The sequence below is a fragment of the Accipiter gentilis genome, chromosome 12 (genome assembly GCF_929443795.1).
Source record: "Accipiter gentilis chromosome 12, bAccGen1.1, whole genome shotgun sequence".
Taxonomy (NCBI): domain Eukaryota; kingdom Metazoa; phylum Chordata; class Aves; order Accipitriformes; family Accipitridae; genus Astur; species Astur gentilis.
The window spans coordinates 35,358,123-35,372,296 of NC_064891.1; the positions used below are offsets into that span (position 1 = coordinate 35,358,123).

General features: G+C 37.9%; 1 protein-coding gene across 3 annotated transcripts in view; it reads left to right on the forward strand.

Moving 5' to 3' along the window:
- The window catches only part of DNAJB14 (DnaJ heat shock protein family (Hsp40) member B14), a 28,596-nt gene that overhangs the window by 8,291 nt on the left and 6,131 nt on the right, over positions 1 to 14,174 (forward strand). For all 3 annotated transcript variants that reach the window (XM_049814911.1, XM_049814913.1, XM_049814912.1), the window contains 4 exons: positions 9,309 to 9,454; positions 12,605 to 12,790; positions 13,203 to 13,297; positions 13,981 to 14,090. In XM_049814911.1, coding sequence (XP_049670868.1) covers positions 9,309 to 9,454; positions 12,605 to 12,790; positions 13,203 to 13,297; positions 13,981 to 14,090 — 537 coding nt within the window. The remainder of the gene's footprint in view (positions 1 to 9,308; positions 9,455 to 12,604; positions 12,791 to 13,202; positions 13,298 to 13,980; positions 14,091 to 14,174) is intronic.

The window sequence follows — 14,174 nt, forward strand, 5'->3', positions numbered from 1 at the left end:
CTGTGTAAGCCCTGCTCAGCAGTAAGGAAAACACCCCTGTGTTATCAACACTGTTTCCAGCACAAATCCAAATCATAGCCCCATACAAAATACTATGAAGAAAATTAACTCTATCCCAGCCAAAAGCCGCACACATGCTTATCCTCTGGTTGTTGCTATTTAGTAGAGCTTTTCATTTACCATCATCTCTGCTTAATGTTATTGCCCTTCATGATACATCTAAACTAAGACCTGAATAAGTGTGTAGATTTTTGGCTACCTTGAATTACTAGCTGTTAAAATGAATACAAAATGTGTGGGTGTATGTGCACGTGTGTGAGACAAAATAGCCAGAAAGAAGTCCTGTGTAAAATGAGGCTTAGATAAAATTAAGACATGTAACATGTTCTCAGAAAGCTGCTACAAGGAAGGCTGTATTACTGCCAGTATTCACTCACCCGTGACACGCCATTCTGTGCTGCAGTCTGCTTTGACATCAGGCTCCCAGCAAGTTCTTTTTTTTTGTTTGTTTTACCTGAAAGTATGTTGCCTACTTTGTCTTAAGTAAAATGATGTTGTAGAGCCAACTTTTCCTCCGGTACGCTTTCATGGTATTGAGTATTGCTTCCTTGAAGGGATTCACTAGATACTAGGTAAAAATGCAGTTTGTTGAGATCAGAACCAGAGTTAGGGCTATTCACAGAAGTTGCACGTTGAGGATGCTCTTGATGCAACATTGCTTCTTAGTACCTATTTTAACAGTCTGGTGAATATTAAATTTGGGTTTTTAAAACCTACCCAGATCTTTGCAAATAAGCAATTGTAATAGCTTGCAGAACAACACATGTTTGTTTGTATTTTACGTACCAGTTAAAAATCAGCTGTTTAAAAAAAAATCTCTACCTTAGCTTGAGTGATGCTACCATCCTTTAGTATAGCAGTTTATAAACCTTTGCAGAGAGACTAAATTTTGCTTTACATAAGCAGTGATCAACAAAGCAAGTCTCCAGTTCTTGTTGGAAGTTTTGAAAAGTTTGCCCTGTGGTCAGCGACATCAACACACCAGTTAGAAAATCTGTGGTTAAGAATTAAAAAATGTGTGTGCCTTGCCAAGGATTAAATACAAACAGTGGGCTAAAACTTAATGGGAAAATGTAACACGTTCAGTGATGATAGCTGAGGGAAAGTTCATGTTTAAACCACAGTGAGAATGAGCTTTCTAGTTGGAAACATGATGTGTATATGTTATTGCTTCAGTCAGGCCCCAGGCTTTTCCAATTAAATGAAACGTGGCCCTCTGGGGAGGGTATTCTTCAGAGAGTAGAGCTTGTCACCACCATATGCTTCTGCCATACCGCGTTGGAATGATTTTCAGACCTTTGAATTGGTTAAAGAAATGCTGTGTGAAAAGAGGTGGTTTTAAATAGTCTTTCATGCCTGATTTTTAATATTTTTTTTCCTGTAAGGAAAGAAATTTCTAGATAGCAAGGTAGCAAAATCTTCAGTTCTTAGTAAATTCTGAATCCTGCAATGAATTTGACTGTCAAACTAAGTTGGTTTGTATGCTTATGATTTGAAAGGTGATCATTATCCTCAAGTATTCTTCCCTTTAGGAGTTTTTGGTTCCCTATTAGAAATTGAATATAGACTGAAAGAAAGCATTCCTGATTTAACTACACACGCCATTTCCAATGCTTTTTTTATAAGCTCTGGTGAGCAGTTGGACAGGGGACTGACTCTGAGCTCTCTGACTTTGCTGATTCATGTTCCTGGAGTTGTCCGGCTATCTTGAATTTGCTTGTGACAGTAGATTTAAGAAACATAGTGAAGACATGGTTGGAGCAATATAACTAATTTAACTGCATTAATTTTCATCAGTGTTACTCTAGTAGGTATGAGTACAAACAAGCACCTCTGTGCTATTTTTATCTTTTCCACATACACAGGGGACACTGATCACTAGCAAGCTACCACAACACTTCTGTAGAGCATTACACGAGCTTGCAAACAAGTTGCTCAACAGGGAGAAGCACAAGATGCAATACCTTTCCACTGTAGAAGTGCTGGGTGATGCTCTGTTCTTTGTGGGAACGGTGCTTACTATTTCATTGTGACAGTTTGAATCTTGAGATATCCAAAAGCACTTTGTTACTTTTGAATTGAAATGCTTTGAAAATACCACCTATAGTACACGCATCTTTTAATGATTCTTATCTTGTCACTGAGGGCTGGATCAAGATGCCTTAACACTTTAGGTGCCCTGCATACCAGAGAGATTGACAGGAGACTAGCAGAAATATGTTAGGACCCACAGCAGACTTAGGTCTTTTTAGAGCAAGTGCCCTAGAAGTCTCTAGGTATTTGAAAGCTGTCTAAGCAATGTCAACTTAAGATAAATGCATCAGAATCATGTACACAACAAAAAAGGGAGAATTTGCTTTTGGATTCTGTGGTCTTTGCTTTAAAGCAATTCCTTCACTGTTTGATGTAGGTTATTGGCATTTTTTGCTGAGATAAAGAAATGAAATGTTTGTGTAAGAAAGAAAATTTAAACTTTTTTTTCCTTCTAGTTCACTTAAAACAACTGAAGAAGTGCTGATCAGGATTACAGTTACCAAATAGTTCTTAATGATTTTCAAACAAATTCTATTCATCATATCTGCCTACTCATACCGAGTGTGCAGATCCCTTGGAAAGGTTTTGTGGACTAGCATGAAATTACAAAAAAAAAAGAAGAAAGGATCATTTGCCTGCTGTGTATTAAATCTTTCCCGTTGCTTTTTGTGCTGTAAAGTGTGTATTATCTGTTGTCTACTACACAATTTTAAAAAAATAGTTACGGAGATATAGATAGGTAGTACAGTTTATATAGGGTCCGTTTAAATGATCTTAAAATTCATATCATGTCAGATGTCTCCTTTTTTAGTAAATAAGCTATAGCATATATTCCATGTTACCTTTTTGACATCTGAGAGATAACTGCCATGGTTAGTAATATGCTAAAGTTGGATTGCTGTCTTGTGAAAACTGTGGTGGAATACTGCTTCTCCTGCCCTGCCAGTGCCTGCCTCTTAGAAGAGAGCACAAGAATGAAATTTTGTATTTGTATCTTTGAGATGGAACCAAAACAAACCAATAGAGGCTTGACTTTTGCAGGAACCTTGCAAGGTAGGATTAAGTGTCATCCAGTAGCAGTCAAGAATAATCAGCAACTTGATTTGAATTCATGGAGTAAACCAAAAAATTGCCTCTACGCATTTCATGGATCAAACTAGAAGGAATGTAAGTTATATCACCGACTTTTTCCAGGCCTTCTGGTGAGAATTCTGCAAATTCAGCAAAAAGAGATATATTGTTACTTTTTTAACATGGGGTCAAGAAGATAATTAACTGAAAGTGGAATAATAAGAGCCATCAACATGTGCTAAAATGGGAAAAAAAAAAAAAAGCCCAAAGCGAAGAAATCAGGGCATGCCTTTAATTAGGCTGCTTAGAACTACTGTGAATTGTTGAAATATCCAGTTGAATGGTTGAGTAAGTCAAGGTGGAAATCACAGTCATAGAGCCTGTCATGGAAAAGTGGCACAGAAGATATGGTGGACTTTGTCAGAAAGCTCCTGCCTTTAATCTATGCTTTTTATAGCTAAAATAAAAGCTTAAACAAAATCTGGAGGAAAGTATGCTGATGTAAACACAGCCTTGAACATTTCATGTAATACACACAAGAGAAACAAACTGACCAGGTACATCTGAGAGCAAAGTACTAAGACAAGTGCCCTAATGTGTTGTTGAATCTATCAGTAAAACAGAGATCTGCAACTTCTGATGCATTCATTTCAGAAACTAGGGGTATGCTGGTACCAGCTTGAGTTCTTTGACAGCGCTGTGACCTTCCCTTCCCAATCTAGAGCATCTTTTGCAGACCACACTTACGTCATCCAAACTGTGACTGGCACGTTCTCAATTCAGCTGCAAGATGCCATTTGCATCAGGCCCTCTGGCGTCATTGGAAACTTGACCTATGTAGAAATTGGTCAGTGTTTTACTATGGTTTTCTGCTCAACTCTGGGATCAGAAGTCAGTGTAGCTTCCTCTTGCTCAGTTGCTAACGTGCATGTTGCTGCTCACTGTGCTGCTCAGTTCAGATTACCATTGGGAGAAATAATTGTGATACCCATCACAAGCTTTTGGAGTTTGAGGTTGAAGTATATGTCATTTGGGCTATCCCTGTGCGTGTAGACGGAGGCTTTGGAAGGCCCTTTGAAATACCTAGTCATACTCAAAACTTAATGATTATGGATCACTGCAGGTATTCGATACAGAAATGCAAGCATCTCTGATAGGTTTTGTTAACCTGATAAAAGCTGTTGATGCTGACCTAATCTGAATTGTAGATTTGAAAAGTGAAACAAGAAGCACAGCAGTAGGAGTCACAGGAGAACCAGTGGTGATAGCCCCAGAATTTCTGTGGGTGACAGCAGACACTTCAGGACCTGAAGGGCTTCATCTGCCTTCCGCTGTCAGAGCATGGAGAGGAGCCCGGCGTCAGGCAGAAGTGGCTGTTGCCGCAGTTTGAAGCTGGCTGACCAGTTCTACTGCAGGTGGTTTGTCAACTGCAAGCTAGGATAGTGGAGCTTTGCAAGTCATGACAAGGTACCTCAGTCAACAGACTGTGGATGAATGTAGGCTATCACTTTCCCGCATGCTGTTTGAGAATTCTATTCTCTAAAAGTCAGATATCATTTCAGGAACATCCAGCAATGTGCCCTCCTAAAACAGCCAGCAAATCTGTTAACCAGAAGGACAATGCCAAGGTGCTGGCAGGGGACTAACAATTCAGCAAGGACAGAAATTAGCTAAACAACAGAAATAATTTGATAGTAATTCAGATACAGACATGATCCAACCAGGGATGAAAAACACAAGAAAAGCAATTCACAAAAAACTAAACTCCAAACAAATTAACAGTGGAAGCAGCAAACTTCAAATAAGCCAGAAATAAACAACAAAAAACCCCAATTCAATACAAAAGGGACAGTCCCTAAGCAAGTGATATGTAAATTGCAATTTTAAAAAGAAACATCTGTGTAGAGTTTGCATATGCAAGAAAACTGGCACTAGGGACTACAGTGCCTTAAGTGCCGCAAAACCAACCAAACAACAATTTGAAATGCAGCTTTCAGAAAGTTAGTTGTTCATGCTGAGAGTACTGCAGGATGGGTTTCAGGTGCAGTTAAAAGCTGTAAGTAATGTCAGTGATTGGTCTTTTCCAAAACCTCCACTGGTTTTACTCAACTTTTTCCCAGCCTCTGCTGGCTGATGTTGTGTGGCCTGCAATAGGAGACAGTTGAGAAGGGGATGGTTCCTTCTGTCCATCTGCCCTCCCATGACAAATCTCCGCAGGACAGTTCAATGCTCCAGGTGAGGAATGGTGGCAGAGTGAGGATTGTCAGACATCAGTCTACTAGGGACAAGGGGTGAGGAGTATGTCCAAAAAGGCCTGCTTCTGTTGGGGGGCAAGGATCAGGTTGGCCATGGCTTCCCACAGCTCCCAGCAGCTGGAGTGAAATTTCTCATCAGGATATTGGCAGTTTGGGGGAAGAGGACTTAAGTCTTGGAGATGCTCTGTGCAAAGCCCGTGATCCCCATCTCTTTAAGGTGGAGGAGGGATGTAGCACGTCAGGCCCTGGTGGTGTGGGCTGTGTGCTCCAACAGTGTTTGAGAAGCCTGGTGACTGCACAGCACATATATGACCTGAGGATCTGGTGGGTTGTCGTGGTGATCCCGTACGCTTTGTCCTGCTATAAACTGACTTACCAGATTGAGTTTGTGGTGCACTAAAGTTTTGCCTCTCAGGAGCGCACCAGAAACGCTGATGATTTCATTTAATCGGAAAGCACCTTCTAATCATCTTCCCTTGTCCTGTTGTCCCCAGTGCAAAGCTGCTGCAGTACAAGTTTTGATGCAAAGCTTGCATGGACTTTGCTGAGGGGGGGAACAAACGAGCTGTTGCCCTGTAATGATTGCCCTGAATTGTGCTCAATAAGGGACCTCCTGGCAGAGGTCGCTAACTCCCTCCCTGTAGGAAACTTTGCATTAACTACACGCTAGCTACTTACAGTCCAGATGCTTTTTGCCTTGAAGTGGCAAAGCAATGGTATAGAACTGTTGTCTAATGGCAGGGTGTAGCAAGGGCTACATAGCACAAGGTCATTACTGAGAATTCCAGGCTTAGGTAGAGTTTTTTGGCCCCTGTGCATTTGTACAATCATTTAATGTATTTTAGCTTTAAAGATTTATCTGCCTAATCCAAAGTCCTGCTAAACTCTGCAAAATTGCCATATATATATATATATATATATATGCGTATTCCACATGATTCACCATGAAGTCACATGCAGCAGTGCTCCTCAGGCTATCCGGCAGAGTACTTGCAGCTTATGTTTGCTGCTGAGGTTTGTAAGAGCTAGCACTGACTTGGTTGAGATCTGAAGACAACAACGAGCTAAACAGCATGCAGGGGGTTATGTATCTCAGCATTGATCCTGTGCAGTAGAAAGGAGGTCAATGTAAATGATCTGGAGGATTGGTTACAGGTCTGTTGCAGGCGGTGTTGCTGTGAGCGTGCCCATCCTGACAAGAACACGCAAGGGAGAATAGAAGTCAGGGGTGGCTGCCCCAGATCCACAAAGGCTTCTTTGAGACTGGCCGTTTAGCCTGGGGTAGCAGGTCAGGGTATGAGGGTGATTTGATAGGAGATGTGCTTGAAATATTAAATCATAGCTTCATAGAAAATCAGGAATGTTGGAATAGAGATGCTTGTGTATTTGTAGAATTTTTTGTTTAACAAAGCAATCACTAGCGAAGACTTGCTAAGAGAAAACAAAAATGCGTTATACCTTGGCTGAACACTAGTTTCTTGATAAATAACAGTAGCTGATTTGTGGACTAGGTTCAGGATAGCTGTTGCATGGAGGGCGATTGCCTTCATCCCTTTGGAGGGCAAGTGCTATGTATGACCCACAAGGCAGGTTTCTCCCTGCACTTTCTCATCAGGAGGTAGCTCTGGTTTGATGCACTGACTCTAAGCAGATTGTGGTGTCGGAAGCTGGTGGGTCACGTGCTGACCTGAATGTCTTCTGATTGACACCCACCATACCCACCTTTCCCATGAGGTTTGCCCACTGTTGGTCTTTGACTGGTTGTGAATGGGAGGAAGCTCTGTGGTGAGTTTTGGGGGGTTAGAAGAACAGGTTGGCATTTCTTGTGTTCTTTTTTTTTTCCATTTTTCTCCTCTCTGCATCCTAGAGTTGTGAAATAAATGCATATCAGGTCTGCAAACAAGTAAACTCTCACGGGGTTTTTTTTCATGTTTGTTACTTCCATTAGAAATGACCATATGCTGTTGGGGAGAAGAGTTGTTGAGGATGCACAGCACTTAAAATCACTTGAACAAATGTTTAATGCTACAGTTTTAATGCTAATAAAATAACAACTTTGCTAAACATTGATGACTCACTACCTAATTTTATATCAACCAAAGTTCTGAAGAGTCTGGTCCACAAACAGATAATTCAGATACTGAATTATTGAAGAGAAGAACTTAGATTGGATGCTGAGATAGCAATTTCTTGAAATAAAAGCTTGATCTGATACTGTTACACTTTTAAATAAAGCTATCTGTTCTTGATATAGTTCGTAAGTAATCCAGGTCTTAAGACTAAGGATCTGTACACTGCCAAAACTTTTTCTTGTTGTACAATTAACAAAAAAAAGTTTGCAGTACTTAGAGTATAATTTAATGTATTTTCTTCCCATTCTTTCTTGATGGTGGATTCACTGTGTTCTTTTTAGTTAGCTTTATCAGCTTCCTAACTGGAGCTTATTAAATGTTACTTCACTATAATGAGCTATATTTATTTCACAGGATGTTTGGGTTGGCAGCTGCCTGCATACATTCAATTCAGTGCGCTTGTGAGCATTACACCAAGACTTCCACAAAAGCTCGTGTTATCTGAACACCGGAAAAGGGATCCCTCAAACGAAACTTGATTTGATCAATCTGTGAACTATGAAGGACCACACACAACGGTGTGGTTGTACTTCTGGTGCTAGCATTCCCTTAATTACAGGGTACCCATTCTTCTTTCATGAAAATGCAAAAGGCTTGCTTACCCCCTTTTTTTTCCACTTGGCCACCCTGTGTATGGTCTTTGCAACACTAAACCCATATTTACGTAGAAGTCTGTGCATTTAAGGGAATGTGGGCCCAGTTACAGCTATGTGAAGAAACTCACACAGAGCTTTTAAAATATTTATGGATGTAATTTCTATTTCTTGCTCAGACCAGCCCTTTTCTTGTGGTATGCACCAAATGTCACTGTGCCTCATATCTGCAGTGCAAGTTTGTGATTCGGCCTTATTTTTCTAAGTTTCTGAATTCTTACCCAAGTAACTTGTTTTTTTATTTTAAGGTGTATTTATAGGTTTGGTCAGTTCTTCCTGCCCACATAGAATTAATGTTCTCTCTGTCCCCTGTAACTGCTCTTTCTTTCTTCTGGTTATTGTAAAGCATACCAAATAATTACATCATTACTGGATTTTGCTTTTCCTGTCTGGGTGAGACAGCCTACAGGAAGAATATTTCCAAATTTTCAGAGTTTTAAGAAATGCTTCCTTGAACATAGGAGATGAGTTGAATCTGTAATTGCTAGAGCTGTTGTTGTTTCTTTGAATTTACATAAACACTTACAGAAAGTTTATTAAGATCCAGGTGCATTCCCAGCAGCAGAGGTATTCTAATATGCCTTATTTCCCTGAAAAGTGAATGCTCGAATGGTGTTATGACTTGACTTTTGTTTGGAGAAAGGGAGGTATTATTTGTTTTGTTTCATATCATGCATACCAAAGTGCATTTGCTGTTGACAGTCAAAACAGGCCTTTCTACCCAATAGCTCTGCGAAGTATATTTGGAATCTTCATTTTATGCATTATTACAGCAATATTCATATAATTGAGAGTGAGGAAATGCTACAGTAATTGCAAACTGAAACCTTTTCTTACAACTGTAGTAGTTCTACAGTAGAAGTAGTAAAATAAATGTCTGTAGTAAGTAATTTTGAGTGCAATAATTTATTGTACTTAATAGTGAGTTTATTACAGAAATGCCATTCTTTGTTTCTAGAGTGGATTTTTTAAAATATTTTATATTGAAAGTGAGAGATGTAATGTATTGCATCAGTGCAATGTATTACTTTGTGCAGCAGTGTTCTAATATACTACTTTTACATCTTTTTGTTTACAACATTTTACTTCATATTCTTTTGCAGTATAAAGAAATGTAAAAATTATTACGAAGTCCTTGGGGTGTCAAAGGATGCAGGTGAAGAAGACCTAAAGAAGGCTTATAGAAAACTTGCTTTGAAGTTCCACCCAGACAAAAACCATGCACCTGGAGCAACAGAGGCTTTTAAAAGTAAAAATTTAAATTTATTATTATTTAAATAAAATATTATTTGTAGTATTTATAAAATATTAATTTTTGATATTTAAATACAATTTAAAATTTCTTTGGTGATTAAACTTTGTCAGATTAAAAGAAATTAATCTGCATTGATCACTTGTCTTTTTACAAAATTGTCAATGTGGTGTTTTGTAGCTAATATTAAAGTGACATTTTTATTCAAAGAAATATTTGACCTCTATTATCTTAACATATACCTGTAAGTATAGATAAATAATGTGGACTTTTGCAGTAGGGTTCAGTTTCACAGGATTCACTGTAATTTTCAGGTACAGGGAGCAAATACTTGATCTGTGAAACCCAATTGCACTTTTCTACTGTTGTTGACTTAATGTAGTCAATTAAATCTTACTATTTTGAATCTTTACTGTACTTGAGCTTGAAAAAAACAGAGTAATACTAGATACAAAAATGCAGTTTTTACTGAATCACATGCCACGCTAAGTCACCTTTTCCTTAGAATTCCTTGTATGTGTGTAGTTTTACTACTTTTTGCACACAAAAACACTTGGGTTCAACCATGGCCTTATTAATAGTTGCCTTTAACTATTTCTTAGGTAAAATTTACAATCTGACTTGACCTGATTTAAGGCTGCCAAGCTTAGCCCTGCACAAGGGAAATTGTTGAGGAAAAGCTTTTTAAAGAAAACTACACCTTCATCTCAGACACAGATGAAGAAAAATGTGAACCTGTAAGAAATGATCATGCATAAATAAACAATCTGATTGTGGTACTTTTTTTTTTTTTTTTTCCTGTGTGAGGTTTACATGCAGACATTTGAAAAAAATCAATTGGGTAAAACTCTTAAATTAGGGGAGGGAAAAAAAAGAAAAAAAAAAAAAAGTCCTGAGCAAGACTTCCGATACAGACTTAAAGAGGTAGTTATAATAATATATTAACAATTCCAGATGAAAAGTAGCTAGAACATAGCAGGAAAGTTGATTGCTCGTGATTATTTTAATACATCTATGTGATGGCTTTATCTAAAAAAGATATTCTTATAAAATTTTCTCCAGGCCTATGAATAAAATAATTCTTCCTTGTTAATAGTATTTTAAATAATCTTTAAAATGTTAGAAATCAGTTTCTTATTATTTAATCTTTTATTTAACATTAGCACTTTGTACAGGTTTGATTTCTTCATCTTAATTTCACTTTTGGTTCTTAACTAGATGAGTAAATGAACAGAAAATTTTGTAGGGGAATCTGGTTGACTAAAAATTATTTCATTACATTAGCATTTTTCTTGCATTGAAATGATTGTGATCTTTTTGTATGGCTGAGTAAATTTACGATTTAGTTTGCTTTTAAAGGTATCTGTTGAGTTTCTAACATCCAGCTGAGAAAAGGAGTTTCAGAATAATAGCTATTATTTCATAGTAATGCTTTATTTTAAGGAAAGGTCAGGTTAGAAAACAGAATTGAGTTTGGTGTTAGGCAAGGTATTTTTCTTAGATCTTGAGCTATGTAGTACTACTCTTCTGTTGTATTGAGCAGACTCCCTGAGGTTATATTTTAGATTACAAAGTTTGTGCAAATATAATCACTTTTAGTCTCCTGGAATCTCTCTTATCAACTTCATCAAAGATCTTTCCTTGAAACTTTTGAGCAGTTTTTTTCATTTTTTTATGTCCTTTATTTGAAGAAAATTATATTTTAATGAAATCTGTTGTGAATTAGCATCAAATAATCAAAAGCAAACAAATAGTCAAAAAAGATTGCTGACCATACTGTGACAGTATGTTGTCTTCACTTTGTGTAGTTACCTGATTTATGTCTCCCTAAATTCTTTATTGTTAGGAAAATCTAACTTTTTACTGCCAGTTCTATCCTCATGCTGAGTAACAGAGGAACCTTGTAGCTATATTTGGTGTCAGTAGTGTATATCATGCTCTCAGTGCAAATTACTGGGCTTCATTTCTTCGGGTTTTCTCCTCCACTTAAAGGAATTACTAATGATTGTTTCTAAGGGCATTTTAAAAGGCACATAGCTAAGACTCATTATTTTTTTTTAGATTGGATAATGTTGAAAACTTTAATTATGCAAAGCCATAGCCTTATTTGCCTGTGTTGAGGTTATAGTGTTGCACCTTTCATGAACTTTTGATGACTGATGGCTTTTTGACACTGAAAAACATAATCCCTGTGCCTCGTGTCGGTTGGCTGCAAAAGCAGCCTTTTGTTGGAGAGGCCTGGAGGAGAAAGAATAAGGGAAAGTAGAAAGGGTTAATGAAGATATGGCTGAGTAAAGATTGTTCATCAAGTGCCAACAGAAATTTTCCTTCAGTCTGCAAAAGCTGTATGTCTGTGCACAGCAACTAGGGTTAAAGCTTGTAAGTCAGCAGAGCTTGTGGTTTTTCACACTGATTCTTTCCATACTCACGTAACTCAGTTTTTCCCTTTCTACTGTCAAAATTGAAGTTGTTCATTTGTGATAATGTGGCATAAAGAGGGACAAGCATCCAGGCCAGGCACTCCAAACATTGAGGTCGTATTGACTACCTTAGGAACAGAGGTGTTCCTGTCATGCACACATGTTGTACTCTTCATGTTACATCATGCAAAACTTTGTGTTATTAATGTAATCCATAAAATATCTTAAGAAGCATATAGAAAAATACATTCACGCTCTTGTAGGCAATAAAGTTGATGCATTCGAAGAAGTCACCACATCACATGAAACCGAAGAAAACCTATTGAGTCTATGATGTTTTTAAGCTAGGCTGCTAGAGCAAACTGAACTTTGCAATTACCCAGCTTCAAAGCTTTCATTGTAATGCTTGAGGCTTTTTTTGTAATTGCAGTAAGAGAGAACATTTCCACAGGTGTAGGTGTTCCCCTAGAAAAAGAAACAAAGTTCTGCTGCCTTCCACCTAGTTCAACAGGATAAAAGGTCTTTGAATAGTGTTGGTGGGAAACTTTGTGGAAGCTATGCTAAGAAAAGTAGAGATGTTTCTGAACAATGTTTTACTATGGTTGATTTGTAACATGCAGTAAAGGACATAATTCGCTGCCTATTCTTGACTTTGAAATTGCAATTTTCATGCTGGAATAGCTCTTATCTTTCATTTATGGGAGTTGTCTTTTATTCCTTGCTTCAGAAATCGGAAATGCATATGCTGTGCTGAGTAATCCAGAAAAAAGAAAGCAGTATGACCTTACAGGCAGTGAAGAGCAAACATGCAGTCACCCTAGCAACGGTAGATTCAACTTCCATAGAGGTTGTGAGGCAGATATGACTCCAGAGGATCTATTCAACATGTTTTTTGGAGGGGCCTTTCCAACAGGTATTTGTATACATCAGTATAATCATCAGGATACAGTGATACAGCCCAGAGTGGCATTAGAGTTTGTGACATTATAAAACAGTAAAATTACTCCAACCTCTCTCCGACCCCAACTCTTTAATCTGCATCACAGTTTATTTTTCCGCCAAAGTGTTGCTAAACCCCAAAAACGTGAGTTCAGTTCTTTGGGATTACTATCATGATTCTGCAGTACACGAAATAACAAATCAGTTGTCTTAGAGCTTAAAATACTTATTTTAAACAACTTTGAAATTGTAAGGCATCTTAAATTTGAGTTATTTTATGTGTCATTGTGCAGTAATGTTAAATGCTTTATGTTGTTGCTTCTGTACTGACCTCTAAATAGTTTGGGTTTTTTACATGATTTAAATGTGGATATTTCTTTTCTTAGGTAGTGTACATTCATTTTCTAATGGTCGTGCTGGCTACAGTCATCCTAATCAGCACCGTCAGAGTGGACATGAGAGGGAGGAAGAGAGGGGTGATGTATGTTTAAGCACCATTGACTTTAAACTATGGATTGTGAAGTTTGCTGGTAGTTGCTTTCAGTGATATGATTGCACAGGAGCTCTGTACTGTAGAGGAGGATTTGTACCTGCCAGTTATGTATTTTAAAACTTTGGCAGGTGGTAGTCTTACTGATTGGTAGATAGACGTGCACATTTGAGAAGATAACAGCCTGGTTTTGTAAATCTATTGTTGTATGTCACTATCTTACTAGTTACTGGTAGTTTTAGCCTAAATATGCCACTAATTCTGGTCACTAATCCTTGTCTACATTTAAAAATTTATTTGGGCTGAGCTAAGAATTGAACTTAAGGCTCAGTATTCATCTATATGAACTATATATAGTCCTGTATAATTACATATCACTGTATAGATGAGACCAAATCAAGGCATACAGTGTAACTGAATCCAACTATTCATTTGGTAATTGCTTATGGCTACATGTTAACACATGAACTCTTGCAGCTCGAGCACTCTGTGAGTATTGTGTATGCATTGGAAAGCTAAGATAACACCACAGTGTTTGCAGGTTTGTAGTTAGAGTTTTCCTAGCAGCTTTTGGTGGTTAAAGCAGAAAGTCACACTTAGGATTAAATCATGTCAAATTTACCTGTTTACTTGATGCTGTTTTATGAAATACCTGAATCTGTTTTGTTCCTTAGGGAGGTTTCTCTATGTTCATTCAGCTGATGCCTATTATTGTGTTGATCCTTGTCTCCCTGTTGAGCCAGCTGATGGTATCTAACCCTCCTTACGCCTTATACTCAAGATCGTAAGTAATGTTCAATTACGTTAGCTTGGAAAAGAGGGAAGGATATTGTAATCACCCTCTCCCACTTAGAAGCATTTTAGAGAG